Here is a 25,431-nt window from a genome sequence, read left to right as displayed (position 1 = left end):
TATGTATCTATTTGTATCTATTTGTGTACATTTTAGGTGTATTCTATATATTTATATAGATTTATTTCTATATAAACATACAATATATAAAAATAGATACATATACAATTATATGTATATATACATACAGATACATATACAAATAGATACATATATGTATACAAATAGATACATATATGTATCATACAAATAGATACATATATGTATCTATTTGTATCTATTTGTGTACATTTTAGGTGTATTCTATATATTTATATAGATTTATTTCTATACAAATATACAATATATATAAATAGATACATATACAATTATATGCATATATACATATAGATACAGATACAAATAGATACATGTATGTATCTATTTGTATCTATTTGTGTACATTTTAGGTATATTCTATATATGTTTATAGATTTATTTCCTATATGTACATATATACACACATATATATGAAATGTACCTTTTTATGAAATAAATATCTAGGACATATTTAAGTGAATAAATATATTTGTAAATATATGTATATGTATAGGAAACAAGTCTCATAACTGTAGAAAATCACTCTGGATGTATATATGTATATGTCTGATTAAATATACAGTATATACATGCACATAGTGTTTTTTGGATGTATTAAGAGATTGGCTTTATCTCGTGGGTACACGAGAAGCAGAATCTGCCATGCGGCACACGGGTTTTCATAAGGCTGCCCAGGGAGATCAGGTCCTTATCGCCTTGTCGAAGGAGAGAGGTCCTACTGAGACTGGAAATTGTGGGATCAGAGAGCAATAGAATTGCCAGGTATGTCTCCACCTTGAAGCGGCAGGTGGGAAACAGGCTTTTTTTTATAGTGATGCAGGGAGCACGCTAGTAAAATTCCCCCACCGTTACCAGGTGTGTGCATGAGAGCATGTCTGCATTCAGTCGTGGGAGCCACACTCGTATGGGGGACCCAGACAGACTAGGAGAGAAGAAAGAAACCGACGTAGGAAGCACATACCCAGTTTTGGCGAAGTTGGTCCAGTAGGTCATGACCACCGCGCTGAGCATGACATCGTTCTTGGAGAAGTTACAGCTGAAGAGTTCGGTGGGGCCGATCATGGGGATCCCGAAGACATAGGGCACTTCATCGCCATGGGCCGAATCTGCCCAGCTGGGCTTCATTTCGCTTTGGCAGTGGTGGTAGAACGCGTAGAAGTAGGTCGGAGAGCCGTACTGGGCGTGGAGGTCGGCCGTGGCCACGGCGGGGGCCACCCACTGGTGGTCCGTGAAGAGAGCCACCAGGGTTTTCCGCCGCGTCTCCGGGTTTTCCTTGTCGGCCCAGTCCGTGTACATGAATTTGATGGTCTCCCGCAACGTGTCTTTCCCCTCCGGGTAGCCGTACAGGTTGTCCACAAAGTTGGACACGGAAAAGTCAAAGTCGTTGGGCGTCACACCGTCTTCGTTGTCCACGATGCCGTCCACAAACTTCAGGCCTTCCCCCTGGTTGACGCCCAGCATGATGTCGTAGTTCAGGAACTCCCCCTGCTCCATCAGAATCTGAGGATCGTCCGGGATGACGTCGCCGTCGATGACAGGGCCGAAGGAAATGTGGTAGGTGGCGGGGGTGATCGTCTGCTGAATGAGTTCTTTGTAGTTCTTATTCCGAAGACATTCTACCATGTCGGTCGTATCCAGCATGTTGCAGCCAACCTTATCTGCCAATATCCGCGTGTACTTGGCAGGCTGGTAGTTCACCGCCCAGCTGGACAGGGCTGTGCCACTCTGGATGATGGCCTTCTGGAACAGACCTGCAGGTGCAAAGTTGTAGACATGCAAATGAAAACCCCAGAGACAGAAAAGCAGCTTTTACTTCGCAAAGAAGGCCCCGATTGTCTCGCGGGCATGTGAATTTCTGGATACAGTAGCATTCAGCTCTTTCAGGATTTTTTTCCCTCATTTCCATCTCTTTCTCTCCCCCTTCCCCCCCCCCCCCCACCCCCGCCTGCTGGACGTTGGTTTTCTGGGATGGTCTTCACGCACGCAGCACACACACACACACGGCGTTTACGGAAATGAAACGGCATTTACCATGTACAATGTTGCTGCCGTGGTTTAAAAGAAAAGAAAAGAAAAAAAAAGTGCATTGCATGTATCCGTCCTGGTTTGCATGTCGTGTTGGCATCCCCATCCCCAGATGCTGTAAATAAAGCCTCACAGACTTATCATCTCCTCTGTTCCTTAAAAACATGCTCTGGGCCAACAAGACATCAAAGTGCATTTTGCCTCCCTGACTAAACCAGGTACCACTTCATTATGGGGGAAAAAAACAAAACAAAACAAAACAAACAAACAAAAACACCCAAAACATCCACTGAAATCCATTTCAGAGTATACATTCAGACACATATTTCTAATTTCAGCGTCCATACAGTACCAGCGTGAAACTTTTACAACTCAAATAGTTATTAAATTAGCGATTCCTGAAACAATGCTGGGTGGTATGCCCCCCCCCAAATGTATTTTTCCACAAATCACTGATCTGGGAATCACGTTAACTCAAAGCCTAGATGTTTCTGTCTTGTATTGTGCCACAAGTTAAGAAATGTCTGTTTGGTGAAAAATGAAAAAAAAAATTGCAGAATTTGATGAGTAAACTTCTGGGTAGCTTACAAATTTCTATCAGATCCATGTAGTATACGAATGTCAGGAAGTAAAAAAAAAATTTTTTTTTTTGTAAACCCTCTATTTTTCACTACTACCGGACAAGATGATGGGTATAAAATGATAGCATTCTCTTTCTTGTCTCTTTCTGATATTTTCTAAAATTCCAGCATGATGGAGCTCCGCTGTCTTGGGAGTTCCTGGAAGAGTAATTCAGCTGGGCGCCCAGAAGGTCGTGCCCTGTAGAGTTTTAAGGTCATGCAAGCAATCAAAGGGGGAAAAGCACGAGTGCAATCAGAAAGATCTGATTCTGCAGATTGGAGCATTGCCCAAGAGATCTTAAATGGATCTGGCTTTGCTCAATGCAACATCAAAGTCGTTGGGGGCCAGTCTCCCAGAGCTGGTGATGCTCCCAGAGACGTACAGCTCTGGACGGGTGTGTTTAGCCCTCAAGATTCACGTGTGGACACGGAAAAGAAATGATGTCAATGCTGGATCTATGGTTAAAATCATCAGGATGATTTTCACAAGTTAAAATTATCAGGATGACGAAAAGTATTCCTGCAAGTTACCTTTTTTTTTTCTTCCTATGACACTGATTGGCTTTGATGGATGGAGGTGTGTGTCTGTGTGTGTGTTTGTGTGCACACGTGTGTGTGAGATCCAGAATACAATCCCGGATAACACTTGAAAAATTGGATAAAGAAAAATGCTACCCGTCATTCAGACCAAAAAATACAAGTCAGGTCTGCATTTTAGGGTCATTCAGGCTCACCTGGCTGTTCCCCCCTGCGTCAACGTTCTATTTTATACGACTGAGCCCAACAAATGTACAGCTTTGATGGTGTTTCTCAGGGAACCGGACACCTGCTCCACAGTTCTTGGTGCTAATTACTGTTCCTTCGAACACATGCACCTGTTCCTTATCACCTTCTCGTCTTTATAACCTTGGAGCTTTTCCTTTGAGTCTTTGTTCTAATGCCATGGTGAGGGACACCTGAGTGGCTCCATGGGTTAAAGTCTGTGCCTTTGGCTCAGGTCATGATCTCAGGGTCCTGGGATTGAGCCCCTATTGGACTCTCTGCCTACTTGTGATCTCTGTCAAATAAGTAAATAAAATCTTTAAAAAAATTATAATGCCATGGTGAACATCTTCACGAAAACATCCTTTTTTCATGCACATGGTGACTGTTTTTTAGACGACATAGCTAGAAGTACCATTCTAAGGCTGACAGTCTGGGTATTTCTGTCTTTCTGGGTTGTTCTGAAAACCTGCTTTGCAGAACCTTGACCCAGACGCAGTCTTGCCACAGAGCTCGCTCATTTCTGATTGCTCAATTTAAGTAATTATGCTCTTTCTCCAATTACATTTGGTTTCTTTTTTTTTTTTTTAAGATTTTATTTATTTATTTGACAGAGAGCGATCACAAGTAGGCAGAGAAGCAGGCAGAGAGAGAGAGGAGGAAGCAGGCTCCCTGCTGAGCAGAGAGCCCGACGTGGGACTCGATCCCAGGACCCTGAGATCATGACCTGAGCCGAAGGCAGCGGCTTAACCCACTGAGCCACCCAGGCTCCCTACGTTTGGTTTCTTTTGTTTATTATGGAAGCCGGTCCTGACTACTTGTTCACTCGAGATCTGGGATTCTATCCCTTGACAAATGGGAAAATCCCAATATTTTCTGGAATGCTATAAGAATGGATATCACCAATGTCCCCTCTCATTATGCACTTTTTCATTTTTGTAAAAACAAAGGGATGATATAAGTGTGAGGCCTGAATTCGAGCTTTCCTTAGATACTATGAAGTCACCTACAAGTCTGTCTGCTTGGATTGGACTGACGGTTGCTTTGGGTCCCTGCACTGAGCATGTTATTGGCAAGTGAGTTCTGAATGTCCAAACTACGCTGAGAATCCACTTGTCACATTGGTGCCTGGGACCAGTGAAAATTTCTACTCAAGCTGAACGCTTATTTCCTAAGGAAAATTAAAGTGGAAAAGCAGTTAGTCCATAAAATACCAGCTAAGGGGAGGCCATGGGGAATTTGCAGAGATGTTCCTGAATCTGTAAGGCAAGTCTGTTCTGGACAGAAGACCAGGACTGCCCTTTAGTCATCCCCGATGTTTGTTGGTCTTGGGGGAATGATGGGAATTCAAACGACGGTTTGAATTGAGGTCTGGGAAGCTTTGTTTCTTGCCGGGCTCTCTCATTGCTGTGTGACCCTAGCTGGGTTAACCAACCTCTCTGGGCTTCCGTTTCCTTTTTATAAATGGTGGCTTTGGAGTAGATGAGCTTCAAGGTTCCCCTTCAGTGCTACAGTTTACCAATGGATGTAAGGGAGCCACCTTGAGTTGGAGTGGTTAGGTTTATTATTATTATTAAATTAATTTTTAAAAATTGTTTTATGTGGAGGGAGTAGTAGAGCAAGACAGAAGGGGGACACGTAAGTAGGCTTTACGCCCAGCATGGACCCTGATGCAGGGCAGGATCACAGGACCCTGAGATCATGACCTGAGCTGAGATCAAGAGTCAGACACTTAACGGACTGTGCCATATGGTTGCCCCAGACCAGTGATTTAAAAAAGAAAAAAGAAAAAGAAAAAAAAAAATCCCATGGCCACGAGCCCCATTGCTTACTGAATGAACAAATCTGCAACCCTTACCCAAATCCCTGTTTCTCTTCTGTATTATCTTTCCCAAGTTGAGAGGAGAAGTTGACTGAATCGAACATTGACCAAAATGACAAAATTTAAAGTTGACTGAATCAAGTCAGAAAGACAGAAGCAAAAGCGTTGGGACTTTCTGAAGGACCCATTTTTGTCCCAAGTGTTGCAACTGGTATCTAATTGTTCATTGAACCTAGATGACAAAATATAGTTTACAGGGAACGAAAGCTGAGTTCGAAGAACGGGGGGCACCTGGGTGGCTTAGTTGTTAAGCATCTGCCTTTGGCTCAAGGCCATGATCCTGGGGTCCTGGGATCGAGTCCCGCATCGGGCTCCGTACTTATGGGGAAAGTCTGTTTCTCTCTCTGTCTTTCAGATAAATAAATAAAATCTATAAAATAAGAAGAGGAAGAGGAGGAGGAGGAGAGAGAGCAAGAGAGGGAGCTCTCGAGAATGAGCTTCTAGAACCTAAACCAAGATGGGGATTTTCAGCTGCAAGAGACACAAAGTGTCCCTGGGATCTGCACTCCGTGTGCGTTTCTGGCTCAGCCCCGGGGGTCGTGCACCAGCTCGGGGATGCCCTTGTTACCTTCTGAATAGTGCGACAAGGTCAACAGACTGACGCATGAGGCTCCCGCCCCGGAGCCGAAGATGGTCACGCGCTTGGGGTCGCCGCCGAAGGCCCCGACGTTCTCCTCAATCCACCGTAGCGCCTGGATCTGATCCAGGAGCCCGTAGTTGCCTTTGGCCGCCTGGTCGCCGGTACTTAAAAACCCTGCAAGAGAAAACAGGATCTTTCAGGTGGTCAACTATAAAAAGCACGTGCCCGTCGCTGGTCCTTGAAAACGCATCTCATTCTTGGCGGGTCTCCCTCTAAGTGAGAAGCAACACTTGCACGGCAGGAAGGATGAGGCTATGTGAGTCATTGTTGCAACGTTGACCCTATGATACAATGTATCATCTGTGGGTTTGCACAGGGCTCGCCTATCAGGCATTATCTGTCTAAAATGTCTGTCACACCTGACCATAGCAGAGACTATGCATTGGACCAGATTCAACTTATCGCTCCTGTGCACATGCAGGTTGCAAAAGTGAGAAAGTCTCCTAAAAGGCGTTTTTCAGGGAAAATCCCAAAAGAAGTTTTCCAGGCCAAAAGAGGTTTTTCAGGAAAAATGAGGGTATGTGTTGGGCTGCTGGAATTTCTGCGTTGGTGTTTAAGAGACCGAGCGTGTATATAAAAGCAACATAGGTCGGCTTTTTCCCATTTAATTTCATATTAATGTTGTCATTTCATTCCTTTTAATGCTTCAGTTTCGAGTCAACGACAGGTATCATGAGATCCCAGTCTTCGTTAACGTGCACCTGTTAACTTCCCCTACAGAAAAAATTTTAGACTCACACGCAGAAACACACAAGTCTTTAATCTTACCCAAAGGACCACACATATATTCAAATCCCCCCGACTGTCCCTAAAACGGGACGAGCTGGTACGTTTTATTTCAAGAAGAAGGAAGATTCTTGTTCTTACGGCATCAAATTCTTAATTCCCCCTTAAAATCTGCAAAAAAAAAAAAAAAAAAAAAAAGGGCATTGACGGGAATAAAGGACCACATGGATGTCGGATTCCTTGCCTGTTCCATGTGGCACAAAGATCGTGACCTGGAAAAAAGGCTTCCCTCGGACGTTTGACGCCGTCTTTCCACAGACGCTCTCCTGCTGAAATTCAGAACGACGATTGTGAACGCCTGACAACGTTATTTATTATACGGACATTAACCCAACTTTATATCCCTTTCTTTCTTGCGGAAGCCTTGTGACCCTCCCCTCCAAAAACTGCAAGTCATAAAAATGATGTTTTAACCATTTTAATGAGTCATGTGCCCCTGCCCCCAAGCCCTCAATGATGTGCGTTCCTTCTTCCCCTGCCTTCCCAAGGGCCAAGCCATTCCCCTCCTTCCAAGTAGCGCTGATTAAGTCCCTGTGACCACCTGCTGCAGTGCCGATGGTAGCCTGGACAGATTCGGGCCCTGAAAGAACAGGTGTCGGAACCGAGCTCATCAAACCGCCCGCCCGCCCTCCACGCGAAGCTGACAGCCCATTGCGGAGCTCTCCAGAGTGGGCCCGTAGAACCTCAAACAGAATAAGGAGAGGACGAAGGCTTTGACCCGTTAGGAAGCGAGGCTTCTTCGTTCCCCGGGCACCTGGGGGAAAAATGCACAGTGTGAGCTGGACGGGTAACAGAAATGAATGGGTCGGGTTTCAGGTAAAGTCACGGGAGGGCTTTTTTTGGGGGGGGGGGGCAGACCTTCTAAAATTGCGACGATAAGCTTCACCATCTCCTTTATCTGCAGACAGACGCAAGATGGAACCTGCGAGGTTGTGCATTTAGGGCACGTCCCGCAGATCCAGGCTTCTGCGGTGTTTCACAGGGACGGAGCTGAGATGAGCGGTGATGAGTGGGAACGTTCCGACGTTACCAGCCCCTCCCTCAGTTAATTAGCAATTACTAATTAGCGTTTCATGCCAGCGACTGTTCCCTGGCTGTAGCATTCATCGCCCAACCTTTTACACCGTTTCTCATAAAATGCGTCGCCCTCTGCTTGGGAGAAAAGCCCCTTTTCATGCAGCTTTATGTATGAAACTGGGTCCTAATGACTGTTTGGGTGCCATAGAATAACTGTAAGACAAGTCTCTCTTTCCCCATTAAGGAAAAGAGGTGATTAAATCTTAAAGGCTCTAGTAATTTTTTGGCAGAACTGCTCTGCCTTTATTTAACCCATCCTTCGTCTGCAACCTCTCTCCGCACCGCACCCCCCGCCCCGTACCTCCTTGTCAACGCTCCCAGAATGACCTATTTGCTTATTTTGTTTCCGTGGAGCAGGGCAAGGATTTGCAACATACGGTAAATCACCCGCCTTTATGAACGCGGAGCCCCTCCCGTGCAAAAAACGTGTCTGTTGTAACCTCTCAAAGGCCAGGCTAATTAATATTCTATACCCTGGCGAATCTGAGCTCTCCTCACAGCCTCCTATTGAAAGACTGGATCTTTGCGATTCTGAATTCCTTCCAAAAGTCCTGAGGGAAACAGCCCTCCGTGCATCTCTAAAGTTCAGCAAACGAACGTGGTTCTTTTTTTTGGAAGTTGGTGTTTCCATAGTTTCTTGCTTACAGAATCTTCATTTACTGCAACACCCAGGGACTTCTTCTCTCCCCCCCCCCCTTCTATTGTAATTTAAACAACCCACAAGGCAGAGTTTCCATTGCAGGTATACAGTGAATGGGAACAATTTTATTTGGTCTGCAAGAGGGTATTCCTTCGCTACTCCGACGGTGGAAATGCGGTATTTGATATTATGCAGATTGGACATGTATAGGCATTTATTCCCGGGGAATTCTACGAACGTGAGAGCAGATAATCAATTTGGAAACAGCCAGGCACATCACCAAGCGGGTAGAAAGCATCCTTAAAAGTCTGGCCCACCGCGGGGGACTTAATTCCCCCTATATGCAGCCCATGAATGAACAGAAGCAGCCCCTGGGCTGGCTAAAACCAGAGATTTTAAACAAATGGCTTCTTTCACTGATAAGCACTCTTGGCTACACCTCTTTGAAGCATTTCAGCTGCCGAAACATTTGGCTTTGGAGATGTAAGGTCTCTGCCATGAAGGTTGTAAATCCGTCAGCTCCCCCCATCCCACCCCAACAATGCAACAATGGGAGAAAGATACAAAACAGACCCTCCAACTGAGACATGCTGACACGAGATTGATACCAAGTTTCATTCAAAGCCCTGGAAGGAGCAAGAAAATAGACATTCACCCAAGAGACAGGCTCCCTTGTCCAGTGGCTGCTTTAAAATATGGTCCCCCAGAAATGCCTGAACACCAGAAATCCCATTATCCCTCTGCCTGTTGAATGAAATTCTAGATCATGTAAAAAAAAAAAAAAAATGAGGCACTGTATTGGGTATGCATGTTTGCATAAAGATTCTCCAATGAGAAGAGATGGAATTTATTTTAGGTCACATCAATGAGCCCAGAAAGAAATGTGTGATAAGAATTCAGGCAGAGGCATGAAGACAAAAAAATCAGCGAAATGCATGCAAATCTATCTTCTCTGATGTTTACAGGAACTCCTTCAGGGGGTGCCTCTGATATAATGTGAAACTGGAGTTTTCTTGGTGGAATAAGGCATGATTTGACGAAAGAGTCTATTCCTATGGGTGGGAGGGACATACTCCAATTCTGTAAGCCCAATGGGGGGAAGCTCTTAAAATTTAGTGTCTCTATTTGTAGTTTTTAAATTTACTTACAGATGATAGGAGTCATTTGATGACCGCATCAATGTCATACAGGGTCAAAACCCATTTCCAACATCAGGCGAATACATCAAAGACAATTATGAGGACAGGTGATCTCTATGGCACAGGTTTCCAAACACGGGGACCGTTAAGTTGTTAACGGGATTCCTTACATTAGTTCCAGAAAGGATATTCTATGTCCTGCACTGCAGCTGAGAACAAGGCTGCACAGGTGTTTTTAAAGCACTTTAGTTGGAATTGTATTAACGGACACCCTAAAACCAAAATCATACTCTGGAGACAGAATACAAGATGATCAACACAGTTTTGTGTATTGCAAAATGTGAAGGTTCTCGGTTAGTTAAGTTTCACGGTGATGAAATTCTGGCCATGGCCATTATGTCTGGGGTGTGATCCCCTCCAAGCCAACCTCGTTTCTCTGCTGGGTCTGCATCCCAGTGCCCGAGACAAGACATCCTGTTCACTTCTCCATCCTGGCTGTTTCCAACTCACGCCCATACCATGAAGATAACCCTAAGACCCTTTGATCCCCAAGGTCCATTTCTATTAAAATAAATGCATCTTGATTTGATTGTCCAGAGGTAGCCATGCACCAAAAGATCAATACTTATTGATTGTAATTTTGAAAATAAGGGATGACAGCAATCTCGGAGTTCATGAATAAAATATATGTTGCACGAATTCTGTTGGTTGAACCATATAATGCCTATGTGGAGAGGGTCTTCATTCTCGGGGACACAGAAACATGGGTAAGATCTCTCAAGGGAAATCAATGAACTGCTGAATCCTGGGTCCTAAGATCCCATGTGTATTAACATAATAAAGTGAGGTGTAAAATACAAACTCTGCAAGGAAATCCAACAAGTAATAGTGCCTAATTCTGGGAATGTGGTTATAGGTGAATTTTGCACTTAATTCTAAATGTGGGTTTACATTTTCCCCCCAATTTGTAGCTGGCTCTTTAGCAATCACACAAACACTAGTTTCCTTTTTTGAGTGACCCCAGGATAAGGCTTGCATTTCTCTATCTCTTTGATTTTCTTGTTTTAAGATTTTATTTACTTATTACAGAGAGAGAGAGATAGCGAGAGAGGGAACACAAGCAGGGAGAGCTGGAGATGGAGAAGCAGGCTTCCTGCTGAACAGGGAGCCCAACACGGGACTCGAACCCAGGATACGTGGATCATGACCTGAGCCGAAGGCAGATGTTTAATGACTGAGCCCCCCAGGCATCCCCTGTATCTGTTGGATTTTATACCCAGTTGGCTGCTTCCAGGATACTCTGTAAAGGGTTGCTGTGAGCCTTGAAGCTGCCTGGTCCACAGTGCCTAAACCTGACTTCCTCCTGTAGACGTGGCCTCACTATTTCTCTTTGCTCATGGAATGGAGACCAACTGCATCTGCTCCCTGCTCCAACCCCGTAAGAAGGAATTCAGTGGCCTTGCTTTCTTTCCCTCTACCTCTGTGTGTCCCTTCTCCAGCGTTTCCTGATTGTCTCCAATCTCTCAGCTCCGAAAATTACTTTGAGCGGATTTCCACTATAGAACTTCCCACTCTTCTAGGACGGATACATGTGTGTCATTTAATAGCGGGTTACCGTGTGTGCCGCGGTCCAAGTCAGCTGGAATCTGCAGGGATGCCTCGGGCATGTAGCTGAAGATGTCCAAGTCCCAGTTTTTTCACTGAATTGAAAGGAGGAGAGGAACTACCCCAGAGCATTGCCTGGGGAATGGAGTGGGGAAGGAGCCCTGCTCCTGGTGGACTCAGGGTGTGCTCACACACGCTCAGCGACTCTTCTGATTTCTTCGATGACAGACACGTGGCTATTTACCTGTTCCACAGGTACTCGCACAGCCAGTACGGAGAGATGCCCTTTTAGCAAAGGAAGTTGAGTCCAGAGGGAAAACGGATTACTGGTCTACCTAGACTCTGACTTAGATGATGAAGGATATTTTAATGCTGTCTGGTTGCCTGTGTTGTGTGGGGAATGATTTGGTGTGAAGGTGAGGCATATGCATTTGTTGATTCTGTTTATTAAGTGTTTGGTATGTGCTTAAAGGAAAATTAAGCAAAATTTGCTTAAAGCAAATAAAAAAAAAAAGAAAGAAAGAAAGAAAGAAAAAATAAATAAATAAAAGAAAGAAAAAGAAAACCCCAAACCACCCCATATTATAGCTTTCATCCATGGTCTGAATTACCCGTGTCATTGCCTCCACATTTATATGTACCTATGATGACCCAAGCAATAAACTAAAAGTTGGGGAGAAATAGAGTATTCAAGTAGATTTCCAATGATGTCTTGAAAGCTTACACTACTTCCTCTTCTTCTTCTCCTTCTTTTTTTTTTTTGCATTTGCATGTTTCTATTTGGTTTTAATAAGAATATGTTAGGACCACAGGTGACAGTTGCCACTCTAGTGTTGAGCACAGCATAACGTACCCCCTTGTGGAATCCCTATGTTGTACTCATGACATTAATGCAACCTTGTCAAAGATATGTGGATTTAAAAAAAGAAGATTTTAAAGCTGATTAGAATTGAAAGTCCTAGTTTTTCCATGAAAGTATATTTACGAAGCACAGAAGACACACATTTTGTCCCTATATGGTATTCAGAGCCCTATAGAGTGCATATAGGAGAAAAGATAATTTATACAATCCTATTTTTAACATAATTCTCATAATCTGTTCTAAAGTACATTAATTCAAAATATGCTACTCTGTTTAGATATTCCTTCCTACCCTCGACTATAAACAAAGATGGTATTGAACATGATAGTATTAGTTGTGAGTTCTTACTGCTAGGTACTATCCAGGGGCAGACCACAGCTAATCTGTCCTGTTCTTATGTTTCCATAAGACAATCAGAATAACTAAATGTTTAAGGACAAGGCATTCTTTTCCAACTCGATCACAATCCAACATTGTCTCCTAGCTCACATCATCTTTTTTGTGCCCAGAAGTAACCCTAAGCTTTCCACCACTGGTTTTCTCTGGCAAACCTAGAGCACTGATACAGAAATTGTTCTAATTAAGAAAAAACAGTAAGATCTTAGATGCAATAGCACACGCATGAGTAACAATAAGCAAAAGAACATAGGGAAGAGCTAAAATCCCGATGGAAAAGTTTAGTTTCAGGAACAGAGAGTTTTTTGAAGATGATATTTTCTAGAATTGAGAGTGGGAACTCGTGCCTTTGGTTTAAGATTTGAAGTGCTCTCTGCTTTGTTACGTTCTCACTTATTATATATTACGTTCGTAACTTTTGTAATGTCAGTGTGTTTGCAGTTTTTGCTACTTTTCTTCCCAAAGATGACTAGCTCGTATGCACACCGCTCTCAAGACCCTGTTACCCACAACCACAACGCAGACGTGGGATGACTTTCCGGACTTTTTAAAATTTGCATATAGGACCTGCAGTCGTGGCTAATTTTTAGAGGTAGGAACGTAGTCTAATCTCATATAGAAACTAAAGGCCATTTCGCGGAGGGCTGGAGATGAGATCTTTGCAATTCTGTATTCACTGACCAGGAGACGCTCCTGATTTGTGGGTGGCGACGGCAAACCACTCTACCTCGTACTGTACTAGCGTTTATTGTGACAAATACCATCATCATTTTTGACAACTCTGTCCCAGTATGGCACCTGAAGATGAAGGGAAGGCTTTCCTGAGAAACTTAAAAGGCAGAAATGAAGACTTCTCATTGAAAAATAACAAACAAACATATTAAACAGATCATATAATAAAACAGGTATGAGTCAATTCAACTAAAAAAGAGGTTAACTTTCTGCTCTTTTTTTTTGTTTGTTTGTTTTTTTAAGATGTTAAGTAATCTCTAAACCCAATGTAAGCCTTCAACTCACAAACCCTAGATGGAAATTGCCTGCTCTACTCATTGAGCCAGCCAGGTGCCCCGGTAACTCTGTCCTTGAAGATTAAACTTAAATTCGTACTGATTCTCCACTTAAGGAATGTTATCGCACCAAGCTTTGCTTCAACAAAGTAATTTTCCAGAGTCAAGAACATATCAGGTGCTCCCTATACAGACAGCATGTGGAGATCACATTGGGTCCCCTGAATTTTGACCATCACCCTCAGATTCAACCAAATATGATTAACCTTTCAATGGCCAAAAAGCACAAGCAAAACTAGAGTTGGAGTCACCTGCAGAACAAGAACGGATCTTAAAATAAAGATGTAATGGATATAAAATATTTAATAGACATCTGGCATTAATTCATTTAAGTCAGTGAAGTGCAGCTCCATTTACCAGATCGTCATGGGTGCCTACAAAATTCCAGGCACTCATTGTCCTTGTGGTGAAGATGTAATGAACCAGCTGAACTGTACCTTCAACCACCTGAAACTCATGTCCTAACATCAGTGATTGACAGCAAGCAAATACAAATTAAATGATGTAGTATATTAGTTTCCTATTATGGCTATAACAAATTACCACAAATCTGGGGCCTTAATACCATATTCATTCTTACCACACCATTTTAGACATTGAAATCCAGATGGATAACTAGACTGAAGATTGAAGGAGGGAGGGACAGATGATGGATAGATGTATGGATGATGTTTGAGTGGATGGATGGATGGGTGGCTGTGTGGGTGGGTGGATGTGTGGGTGGATGGATGGATGGATAGAAGGATAGAGAGAAAGATAGATGTCAAATGGATACATAGATACATAGATAATGGATAGAAGAATGGATGGAGGGAGGGTGAGAGGGAAGGTGGGAGAGAGTGATGGTCGGATGGATGGTTGGATGGATGGTTGGATGGTTGGATGGATGGATGGATGATGGTTGGATGGATGGTTGGATGGTTGGATGGATGGATGGATGGATGGTTGGATGGTTGAGTGGATGGTTGGATGGATGGATGGATGGATGGTTGGATGGTTGAGTGGATGGTTGGATGGATGGATGGATGGTTGGATGGTTGAGTGGATGGATGTGTAGCTGGGTAGGTGGCTTAGTGGGTGGGTGGGTGGCTGGCTGGATGGCTGGATGGACAGATGGATGGATAGATACATAGATGATAGATAGATAGATAGATGGATGGATGGATGAGGGATGGAGAGGGGGAGGGAGGGAGGAATGAACCACAGATAGAAGGAAAGATACAATTATTGCAAAGGTTAAAGCATAGCATAGACTCATTTCATTACCATCACAACAGTTTCAAGGTTGCACACCTGACAGACAAGGGCACAAAGTGCTAAAAATAGGGACTCCGAGAAAAATGTGCTCAACCCTTCTCCCAGATGCTTCTGCCCCATGATCATATGCTGTCTCCTATTATGTGACTCAGCTACATTGAGAATGACCCACTGAGAAAGAAAGAAATGTCCCTGAGTATCTCCAGGTACAGGTGTCCTTTTGACTCCTGAGCACATTTGTTATGGGCAGCTCTGCTTCTGTCACTCTGTTCCCCGGGAGAGTTAGGACCACCCTTTCCCAGCCTCCATGGTACTTCGAGCCAGAACTGGGGGACGGATTCATTGGAACCACTCTGAATTCTCAGGAAGAATGGATACAGGTAAACTCCATCCAGGACCATAGAAGTGGAATCTCTAGTGATACAACCCAGGGGTAGACCGTAAACATCAAACAGGATTCTTACTTGCATTTGGAAGATGTAGTCATCCAGGCTCGGCTTTTTAAGAGTAAACTGAGCAGAACCAAGGTAGTGATTTTCTCGGTTCAAGAGCGTAGGCGGTCATTACATGCAAGGGCAGAGTCTCCACGGAGCAAGGTCATCTCAGGTTTTCACATACTTTTCTTAATGTCATCAGTGAATTTGCCAGCCACCCAAGAAAAAAGAGAACCAGGAACCTTCAGGCACAACCTCCTCTATTGTCACCAAACCCATATCGTAAAGAAGCAGAAGGAAAAGGAAAAAGCTTTCTCTTGCCAGATAGAAAAATCTCAACATCAAATGTTTCTCTCTCTATTTTTTTTTTCTTTTTTGCTTCATCTGCAGAAATTGTAACCAAATTTATGCTTATCTTGGGCACCTGAAAGTCTGTTCATTTTGTGTCTTTGTGAGGGAATTTGGTTTATTTTTGAGGAAAAAAATTATATGTGGGTATTATATCCTCATCCTGCTTCACACTGTCCTTAAATTGAGCACAACTAAAATGAAAAATCCCATAAAGATATGTATGTGTGTGTGTGTGTGTATAGTATACATTTTTCTGTTTTCATCATTTCTAAGTGTGCAATTCAATAGGAATCATTGTATTCACAGTGACACGAAACTGTCAGCCTTGCCTATTTCCAAAGTATTTCCATCACCCCAAACAGAAACTAGGAAGCTACAAGTTCCCATGGGGAAAATCCTTTGAATTCTAGTGTCCATAAAATGGGCTACCTACACATTAGGCTGAATCTACTTAATCAAGTATGATGCCTGTACAGACACAAATGCCAACCCCCCTTCCAGTCCCCCTCACAATGGACCCAAGATTCCTATGTTGAAATCCTAATCCCCAGGTTCTAGGTTTACCATTAAGAGGTGGCACCTTTGGAAGACGATTTTGTCATAAGGGTGGAGGGTAACCCCTGAATGGGATCGGTACCTTATTAGAAGAAACCACAGAGCTGGCCAAGCAGGGACACAATGGGAAGTCAGCAGTCTGCAACCCACAAGATGGTCCTCCTAAGACCATGACCATGGTAGAACCCTCCTCTTCTAGGCTCCAGAAGCATAAGAAGTAAATGTCTGTTGTTTCCAAGGCACTTGGTCTATAGCAGTCTGTTTGTAATGCTACAAGCAAAGACACCAGTACTGCACGTGCTGGCTATGAGATCTGGACAGACATGTCTCCCACTAAGAGTCAAGGTCCTTGAAAATGTCCACAAAAGTACTCAACTTGTTAGATCCCTTTACATCACTTCAACATTTTTTTTTAAAGATTTTATTTATTTATTTGTAAGAGAGAGAGAGAATGAGAGCGAGCACAGGCAGAGTGAAAGGCAGAGTCAGAGGGAGAGGCAGGCTCCCTGCAGAGCAAGTAGCCCGATGTGGGACTCGATCCCAGGACGCTGGGATCATGACCTGAGCCGAAGGCAGCTGCTTAACCAACTGAGCCACCCAGGCGTCCCACTTCAACATTTTTTAAAACTTATATTCACTTAAGTAAAGCACCTCCAGAACGTGTCTACCTTGAGTAAAGTCCAAAGCAAATGATGGAAAATGGAATACTTTTGTCCTCATTATCCAAGGTTGACTTAAAAGGCCAATGAATACTCTTCATCCTAAGGAGAACTTGGATGTCACTCTACCTAATTTGCTCAATGTGAAATCATGGCTAGTTTTCAACAGGGGGGAATCCAACACATGGCATTGTGTTCAGTTTGCAAGAAGGATCCTATTACTGAACACTTTTTTTTTTTTTAATAGTAAAATTCTACTTTTAAATACTTTCAGGACAAAAAGAAAAAATCAAATGAAGAAAAACATTATTTGATTGACCATGGCCTTTAAAGAGAACCTTCAAACAACAGCTAGCCTCTTCATGCAAAACAGCTTTCATCATTTACAAAGTGCTTTTTGTACCTTCTCTCATCTGTCCCACTGAAATGGGAGATTTACCAATATTTCTAGATTCTTGGGTTATGCGGTTAAACACATATTAGTTTCAAAGAAGTGGCCAACACCAAAGATGTCATCACCCTCCCTGCCTACACTAAACATCTGGACACCTTTTAAAAAATACTCATGCCTAAGGCCTAGTGCTAGAGATCCTTAATTAGTTGTTTTGCATAGGATATAGGCACACACATTTCACCAAAAAAAAAAAAAAAAAAAAAAAAAAAAAAAAAAAGTACCATTTCAGTGAATAGCAAATAATGTGGTCTAGGAGAGAAATGTGGTCTAGCAGAAAACAGAAATAAAGGCAAGATCCTTTTTGTTGTAAAATTCTTCTTTGCATCTTCTTATGTCACTGATGTCTTAGAAAAATCAGTACACGTTGGTGGGAAGACATGTTTGTACATGTTATTAGGCATCAAATCACCAAGAGGCCCTCCTGTCCTGTCTTATTTTTATTCATCTTAATAGTCATTGATAATTGGATTCAGGCGGGGACTAATCCCACCAATTATGAAAAATATCTACCAAGCTTTCCAACTGATGCTTTACAAACCACTGGTGATGACCTCCTACAGCTATGACTTCATTTGAGGTCCTACAAAATGTGGATTGCCTGTTGTTACTCCTTCTGTATTTGTTATCTGGAATTCCATAAAAATCCACCAACTTTTGAAGTTATTCTGAAATTCAGTACATAGAGGGAAAGTTGGGGGGGAGGGTGGAGCATGAGTCTTTCATTTATCGGTATTCAGAGAAGAGTGATGGCGCCCTAGCGATGGGACTTCAATACACTTCATTTATTAGAGGAGTTTGAGGTTCACAGAAAAATAGAGAGGAAGGTGCAGAGATTTGACATGTACCTGCTCCTTGTACATCTGCGTATGTTCCTGAATTTTCAATGTCCCCCACAAGACTGGTGCTTTTGTGATAACGGACCTCCATGGTCCCATCATAGCCACTCAGAGTCCAGAGTTTACATGAGTGATCAAGCTTGGTGATGCATATTCTATGGCTTAGGACAAATGGATAATGACCTAGATCTACTATGACAGTATGATACAGAAGAGTTTCGCTGCCCTAAAAATCCCTCTGTGTTCTACCTGCTCATCCCTTCCCCCTATCTCCTGGCCACCAACAAGCTGTTGGCTGTCTCTATGGTTTTGCCTTTCCCGGCAAAACCAAAAAGTTGGATGCACACAGTATGAAGCCTTTTCAGGTCAGGTTCTTTCATTTAATAATACGCATGTAGGGTCCCTCCATGTCTTTTCAATCCTTGACAGCTCATTTCTTCTTAGTGCTGAATAATATCCCATGTCTGGATGGACCACAGTTTATTTATCAATTCACCTTCTGATGGTATCTTGATTACTTCCAAGTCCGGACAATTTTGAATACACCTGCTATAAACATTGATGGGATAGTTTTTTTGTGTGTGGATGTATTTTCAGCTTCTCTGAGTGAAGACCAAAGAACTTGACTGCTGGATCTTATTGTAAGAGTGTCTTTAATTCTGTAAGAAACTGCAGAACTGTCTTCCAATATGGCTGTGCCATTTTGCTTTCCCGACCTGCAGTGATTGAATGAGAGTTCCAGTTGCTCCACATCCTTTCCAGCATTTGGTGGTATCAGTGTCCTCCATTTCAGCCATTCTAACAGGTGTGGAATTGTACCTAACTGATGTCTCAATGTGCACTTCCCTGATCCCACATGATGAGGAGCATCGTATTATATAGTTATTTGCCGTCTATATATCTTCTCCCCTGAGGTGTCTCTTAAGGTCTTTGGCTCATTATTTGTTTCCTCACCACTGAGTTTTAAGAATTCTTCATAACCAATGAATTCTTATATTGAGTATCTTGGTGAATACATGGGTTATTATAGATTTGTCACGTTTCAATTCAGCATACCTATTATTCTTAAGGATGCTGGAATTGTCCCATGGTGGCCAGTTATGGGCTTTCCATAAATACATATATTTTTACTTTATCCTTGACCCCTGAACAACACTAAGGTCAGGAGCACTGATCTCAACCTCCCCTACAGTTAAAAATCCATGTATAACTCTTGATTTCCCAGAAAATTAACTGCTAATAGCCTACTGTTGACTACAATCATTACTGATGACATAAATAGTTGATTAATCCATATTTTATACATTACTGTGTATTTTTTAAAAGATTTTATTTATTTATTTGAGAGAGAGCATACAAAAGCAAAAAGAAGGGGGTGAGGAGCAGGTTCCCTGCTGAGCAGAGAGCCCAATGCGGGGCTCAATCCCAGGACCCTGAGATCATGACCTGAGCTGAAGGCAGAGGCTTAACCCACTGGGCCACCCAGGTTATCCCATTAGTGTGTATTATATATGGTATTCTTACAACAAAGTAAGCTATAGAAAAGAAAATGTCATTAAGAAAAGTCACTGGGAAGAGAAAATACATTTCTGGTGCTGTATGGTATTTGCCCCCCAAAATGTACCTACAAGAACAGTTCCCATTTATGTTCTAGGGTGAACTGTACTTCTACACATATATTTATTTTATCATCTTTATGCCCTTCAACATTCTAAATTTATAGCACTGAAGGTGTGTCATTTCAGCCATGAAGCAATTAGAAAAACAGAACAATATTATACTTAAAGAAGGATTTCATCTGAGATGGAACTCAGACCCTCCACAACAAGTGTTTTAAGATCTCAGTATGGTTTTGCGAAGCCCCAAAAAGGCTACAAGAGGATTGCTGTGAAGTTTCTGCAGCCAACGTCTGATCAGTTGTACCTTCTGTACCAAATCTGGGAATTACTGAAAGCAAACTGGATGTGGAGATGTAGTGTGTGTCAACAAACCTCAAGAAAAAAAAAAAAATCGTTGCATATTAAGTTTGGAACTCAGCCTAAAACAAGTATTTCTGCTTTATCTGTTTTTCTCACAGATGGAGAGTATCGGTGAATCATCATTATTCTTGCCCATCCCTTCATCAAAAGTACCAAGGAGAGCATAAAAGGAGATAAGAAAGAATTTCCATTAATTTTTGCCACATGAAATGATACCTTTCAATAAGGAACTGCTCCCGATGTGAGTCTATGAGCCAACGTTCACCTGCCTCGTTATCTATCTGATGACAATTGCAGCCTGTGTGTTTAGGGAATCCCAAGGGCTCCAGGTTGTCCCCAAGCATCACAGAGCTGCGCCACTTGGATATCCTCCTGTCCTAGAGAGCTCAGTGTGCCTGATATGGAGCAAAGCATGTTTATTTCCCTCAACCTGGTCTTCCTTCCCGCTTCCCATATCCATGTCATGAACATGTCTCCAGCTTTGATGGTTGACACATTTTGAGTTTGTGTTTTTGGCATCGCTGCTCTTTGAGAAACCCCAGCATCTGGTTACCAGTCGGGCTGAGCTGATTTTATCCTTATTGATTGTAGACACGCCTACTCATTCTCGCACCCATCCCCAAGTCCAGAGGGAAGACCTGTCTGCACTGTAAAGAAACAGCTTCCCAGTTATTCTCTCCACCCCTCCTCTAAACTCTACCGAATGCCCACACTTGGTGGACGGTCTCCATGCTCCATCTTGCTTAAAACTCATATTCCTCTGAATTCCGTAGGCGTTGTGTGATACAAACACGATTATGTTCCTCGTCTTATCTTTCAAAGCCATACACACAATCTTGGTTTATTTCAATCTGATATTTGTGACTTTCCCCTTTCTCTCCCATTGGGTTTGTCCTGGGAACTGTATGTTCTCAAACTCATAGGATGTCCATTTTATGCTCTCATGAAAGCGATGTTGAATGAGTCCATAAAAGCTCTCTTCATGAGGGACCCATGGCCCCCCATCTCCCTTCCCCAAATCGATTTTCCAGTGACAGGGTGATTTGAGTGGGGAAGGGGAGAGGAATTAATTGATAGGAAAGGAGACACGGTTACATTTATCAGGGTGCATGGATATTCCCATGCTTGCTATGTTCATTTGTTGCTCAATAGACCATGAATAGCAAACATTTTGAAAAGTTACTTATCGGTTGTGCAATTCCGTATTTCACAAGAATGTATGGTGTTGAATTCCAGCGGCAAATGCTGTCTCTGAGCTTTGTGAAGGCCATGATCCTGCACCTTGCCTTGTCAGGAATGATGGGGCCTTGATGGAACCTACTACCTGGAAATGCGAATTGCCTTTCAAAAATGTCACTGTAGCCTGTCATGACGTGGACTCATTTTTATCCTACTAGAGCTACTAATTAATCTGTTGAATGGAAAATTCAATGTGAGTTATTTGCCAGAGCCTCGTCTTAGAGAGTCAAGCTTATCTGTGTTTGAAACAAGATGAGTACAAGATTTGTGAATAAGCCACTGTGTGTTAACTTTTGTTTAAGATGAACTTCTTTACACATCATATTAAAAATGCGACCATTCACGATATTGGTGTTCTATATAAGATTTGACCCAAGCTAGTGTGTATGATTAGGGAATTGTTTGAAAAAAACTCATGAAGTAGGCTTCTCTCTGTCGTTATCGGCTGAAATAAATTCATTTTAGCCTAATATAAGAGAGGTACAGATTTTCTAAACAGAGCGATTGGGAATTGGCCAGCAATGAGAAGCACAATGATAATTCACACAATTTTTATGACATCCAGAGGGCCATACACAAAACTACTCAAAGTGTGTCCATGGACCCACAAAGACCCCATCATGTGGAAACCAGTTAGCTATATGAATCCTCTGGCCCTCTCCCATCCCCTGGAGTCATTGAATCCAAATTTTGGAGGCTGGGCTCTGGAGTCTACATTTCAGCAAGCCTTTTAGGGGATTCTGATAAATGCTAAAGCAGGAGAAACCTTCTGCAAGAGTAGAACAGAAATAATTATCACCCAAAATGACCAACTTGGATACACATATTAAGAAGACACTTGACAAATGAACCAACAAACTATGGTTCCATGAGCTAGATAAAATGTGCCAGGAAGTCTTCAGACTTGTGTATACGTAGGACTCATATTCTGGGTCATTGGGGGAAGCCTGATGATCCCTAATCCACATTACATCTGAATCTGGTATCGTATGGGGTCAATGGGAATGAGCTGTGGGGCTAACCACCCAGCACTAACACTTCTTAGTCTTAACCTTAACAAATGAGAAAGTTCCTTTATCCGTGAGTCACTCCAAGTCTTACACAGATGGTCTAACTATAGAAGACGTTTTTCTAAAGACAAGAAACGAAGGTACACAAGCTTGTTTCCGTTCAACAATGGTGAGATGCCCTCACCAGCTCTGGGAGAAGAACAACCAAGAATAACAACAAAAAAGTCTGAGGGAAACGGAGGCTGGAAAAGAGTTGATTTGGCACTCGTGAATCATATTCTCTAAGAGCTGTGAAACCCAACAGAGTTTTAAAAACTATTCAGACCAATGACAGTGTGTAATAAGGTCCCTACAGTGAGTATCAATATACAAGAGCCAATATTATTTCGATGTATCAGCAACAGTTTCTGAAAAAAGTTTTTTTTTTTTTTAAAGATGCCATTTCACAATGCGTGGAAATATGCAAGAAAACTATACATCTATATGGAGAAATAGAAAACCACTTGTTAAAATCATTTGTTAAAAAATTCTACCACCCCATTGTGCCCAAATTTCAGACTTGTGGGATTGTACACCTAACAGATATGTATTTTCTATGAAGAGTTTATCTTTAGCAATGAATTACCGTCACCAGCTTAAAAAAACAACATAAAATGTATTTGATCGCTGGTCCAGCAGAAACAAAGATCAATGGAAACTCGTAGACCATTCCTGGGAGAATAAAAGCTCAATCATTTAAAACGTTTATGACCTTCACCAGGGTATGTAAATATACACCTTAAATATGGTACAGTGACTTGATCGATCAGTTAAGACATTGCTGCTTTTACAAGAGATCTGTGTAAGGTGTTCATGGCTGCACCATTTACGAAAGGTCAACCCAGAGCAAATTTCCAGTTTCCAGGAAAAAAAAAAAAAAGTACATACCAATCAGTTTAAAAAAAGATAAAAAACAGACACACACCTAGTTATTAGGGCCATGAGAGGAGTGAAAATTTTGAAGAAATAACATTTCCTAAAAGAAGGAATTGATAAATGAGATTGAGAAAGGTTAGTATCCTTAGGGTAGGACCAACCTATCCTCAGGGAAAAGGGATTCAAAGCCTTCACTGTGTCTTAATTTCATGCCAGACTATATATAGAAATATATTTGTTCATTATTCATGTCCATGTATGAAGCATTCCCTAACAATGAGAGGGAAAAGAAAGAATGAAATGGTCTTAAAAAGCTACACCCATAATTGTAGAGAAAAGCTAGTGATCTACCCTATTTTTTTTTTAAGATTTTATTTATTTATTTGACAGACAGAGATCACAAGCAGGCAGAGAGGCAGGCAGAGAGAGAGAGGGGAAAGCAGGCTCCCTGCTGAGCAGAGAGCCCAATGCGGGACTCGATCCCAGGACCCTGAGATCATGACCTGAGCCGAAGGCAGCGGATTAACCCACTGAGCCACCCAGGCGCCCCAGTGATCTACCCTATTAACAAATCCTTTTTTTGTGTGTTTCAGATCAAGGCCACCAGTTTGATATCCAGTATAACCACCAGCCTTGAACTTTCTAATCCAAAGAAACTAATGGGTTTATGTATATGGTGTAGTTGCTGGTAAACATGAAAAGAATTGTTTATCAGGAATGAAGAAAATGCTATGTCTTCTCATTCTTCCCTGTCTCACACCAAATACCATTTCTCAGTAATCAGGACAAAACAAACAAACAAACAAAAGGCTCTGAATAAGTAAGCCTCAATTCGTATGTAGAAAGGCTTTCTTTAAATGCTTTTTAAAACTTATGTCCAACCATTCTCAGTTGCCAAGTCTGGAAAATTTATTACTTATTATACATTTTACAGGCAGTTTCCAGACATAGCCAAACACCTGGGAGGTGTTTTGCAAGAAAAGTCCCAGGCGATACTGCCCCAGGATTCTGACCTCTTTGATGGCTACTGGAATTGGTAGAGAGGAATTACCCATATTGCAAGTATAGCTAGGAGAAATGATACAGCATCAAAGGGCGCCCCCCAATGCATGCAGAACTATCTTAACACAAGCACACATTTACTATGATTTTTCCACAAAGAAGCAAAACTCATCATCTCAGGGAGAAAACGGAATTTCATAGCATTCTTCCTTAAATCGTGGATGGCAGAGGGTAAACCCCAACAGAAGAAGAGACTGCAAATCTACTCTAGCAGATCATTGGGTTTGATGAGTTACGGTTGAGTCGTCTAGTAGTAGAGAATCCCCAATTTTCAGATACCTGAGAAGTGTCTATCACAACAGCTAGGGTATGTTTGATTTGGAAGGCTTATCTTTCAATTCTTTTGAAAAAATTGCTCCCAGTGTCTCCTTGAATCATAATTTAAACTGAAAAAGAAGCACACTATACTACACACACACGGGTATGCAAACCACAACTCATGTAGTGAAGTAGGTGTTTGTATGAATGGAGAAGTAGCTAAGTTTCCCATGTTGGTGACCAAAGTGGAAACTGAGTTATGCATAAATGAGAAGTAGGGGAAGTTGGTTCCAGAAATAGCCATGTTAACCAAAGTCTCTATGTCTGTCCCATGGAAACCTTGCAGAAGCAGGTGGGGAGGAGTTAGGACTTCCACACGGAGTGAATCTTAGATCAGGGTCTGAGTTACCTCCAAGGCACTACAAGAATGTCCATGCCATGCAGCCAGGCCTCTGGGTCTCTACGGTTCATGGCTGTCTCCAGGTGGTTAGCTGGTCCCTGGCATCACCCCCAAAGTATTTTTTGAGTAAGTGGGTTTTCAGGGACTTAGAACCTAACTATGATGTTTGAATCTCACCATGATGTAATTGGCAATACCATAGGTCAAGTCACATGCATGTCCCCTTGTGGTCTGTACAGACAGAAGTCAATAAAACCTTCCACACCTGGTTCTTCAGGGGCTAAACCTTTCTCCAAAATGACACGTGCAAGTTTGCCCACCTCTGTGGGTGTACGTAGGGCTGCAGGGCTGCAAATCCCACAACTGCCCCTCCAGGACTGAGATCCTCATTTGCCCATGTTGGCCTTGGAGACAAGCGTGGGGTTCCCATTCAGAGCTGGGCTGGGTTGGGTCAGGGTTCACGTTCAAGGGTGGGTTTGGGT

The 25,431-nt window shown here is 42.4% G+C and overlaps 1 protein-coding gene across 8 annotated transcripts in view; it reads right to left on the bottom strand.

Moving 5' to 3' along the window:
* Nucleotides 1-25,431, bottom strand: part of NLGN4X (neuroligin 4 X-linked) — a 294,472-nt gene that overhangs the window by 12,287 nt on the left and 256,754 nt on the right. For all 8 annotated transcript variants that reach the window (XM_059384861.1, XM_059384868.1, XM_059384862.1 and 5 more), the window contains 2 exons: nt 5,897-6,082; nt 1,001-1,790 (listed from right to left, as the gene is read on the bottom strand). In XM_059384861.1, coding sequence (XP_059240844.1) covers nt 1,001-1,790; nt 5,897-6,082 — 976 coding nt within the window. The remainder of the gene's footprint in view (nt 1-1,000; nt 1,791-5,896; nt 6,083-25,431) is intronic.

This window comes from Mustela nigripes, chromosome X (genome assembly GCF_022355385.1).
Source record: "Mustela nigripes isolate SB6536 chromosome X, MUSNIG.SB6536, whole genome shotgun sequence".
Lineage (NCBI taxonomy): Eukaryota > Metazoa > Chordata > Mammalia > Carnivora > Mustelidae > Mustela > Mustela nigripes.
This window is presented reverse-complemented; position numbering and strand designations above follow the sequence as displayed.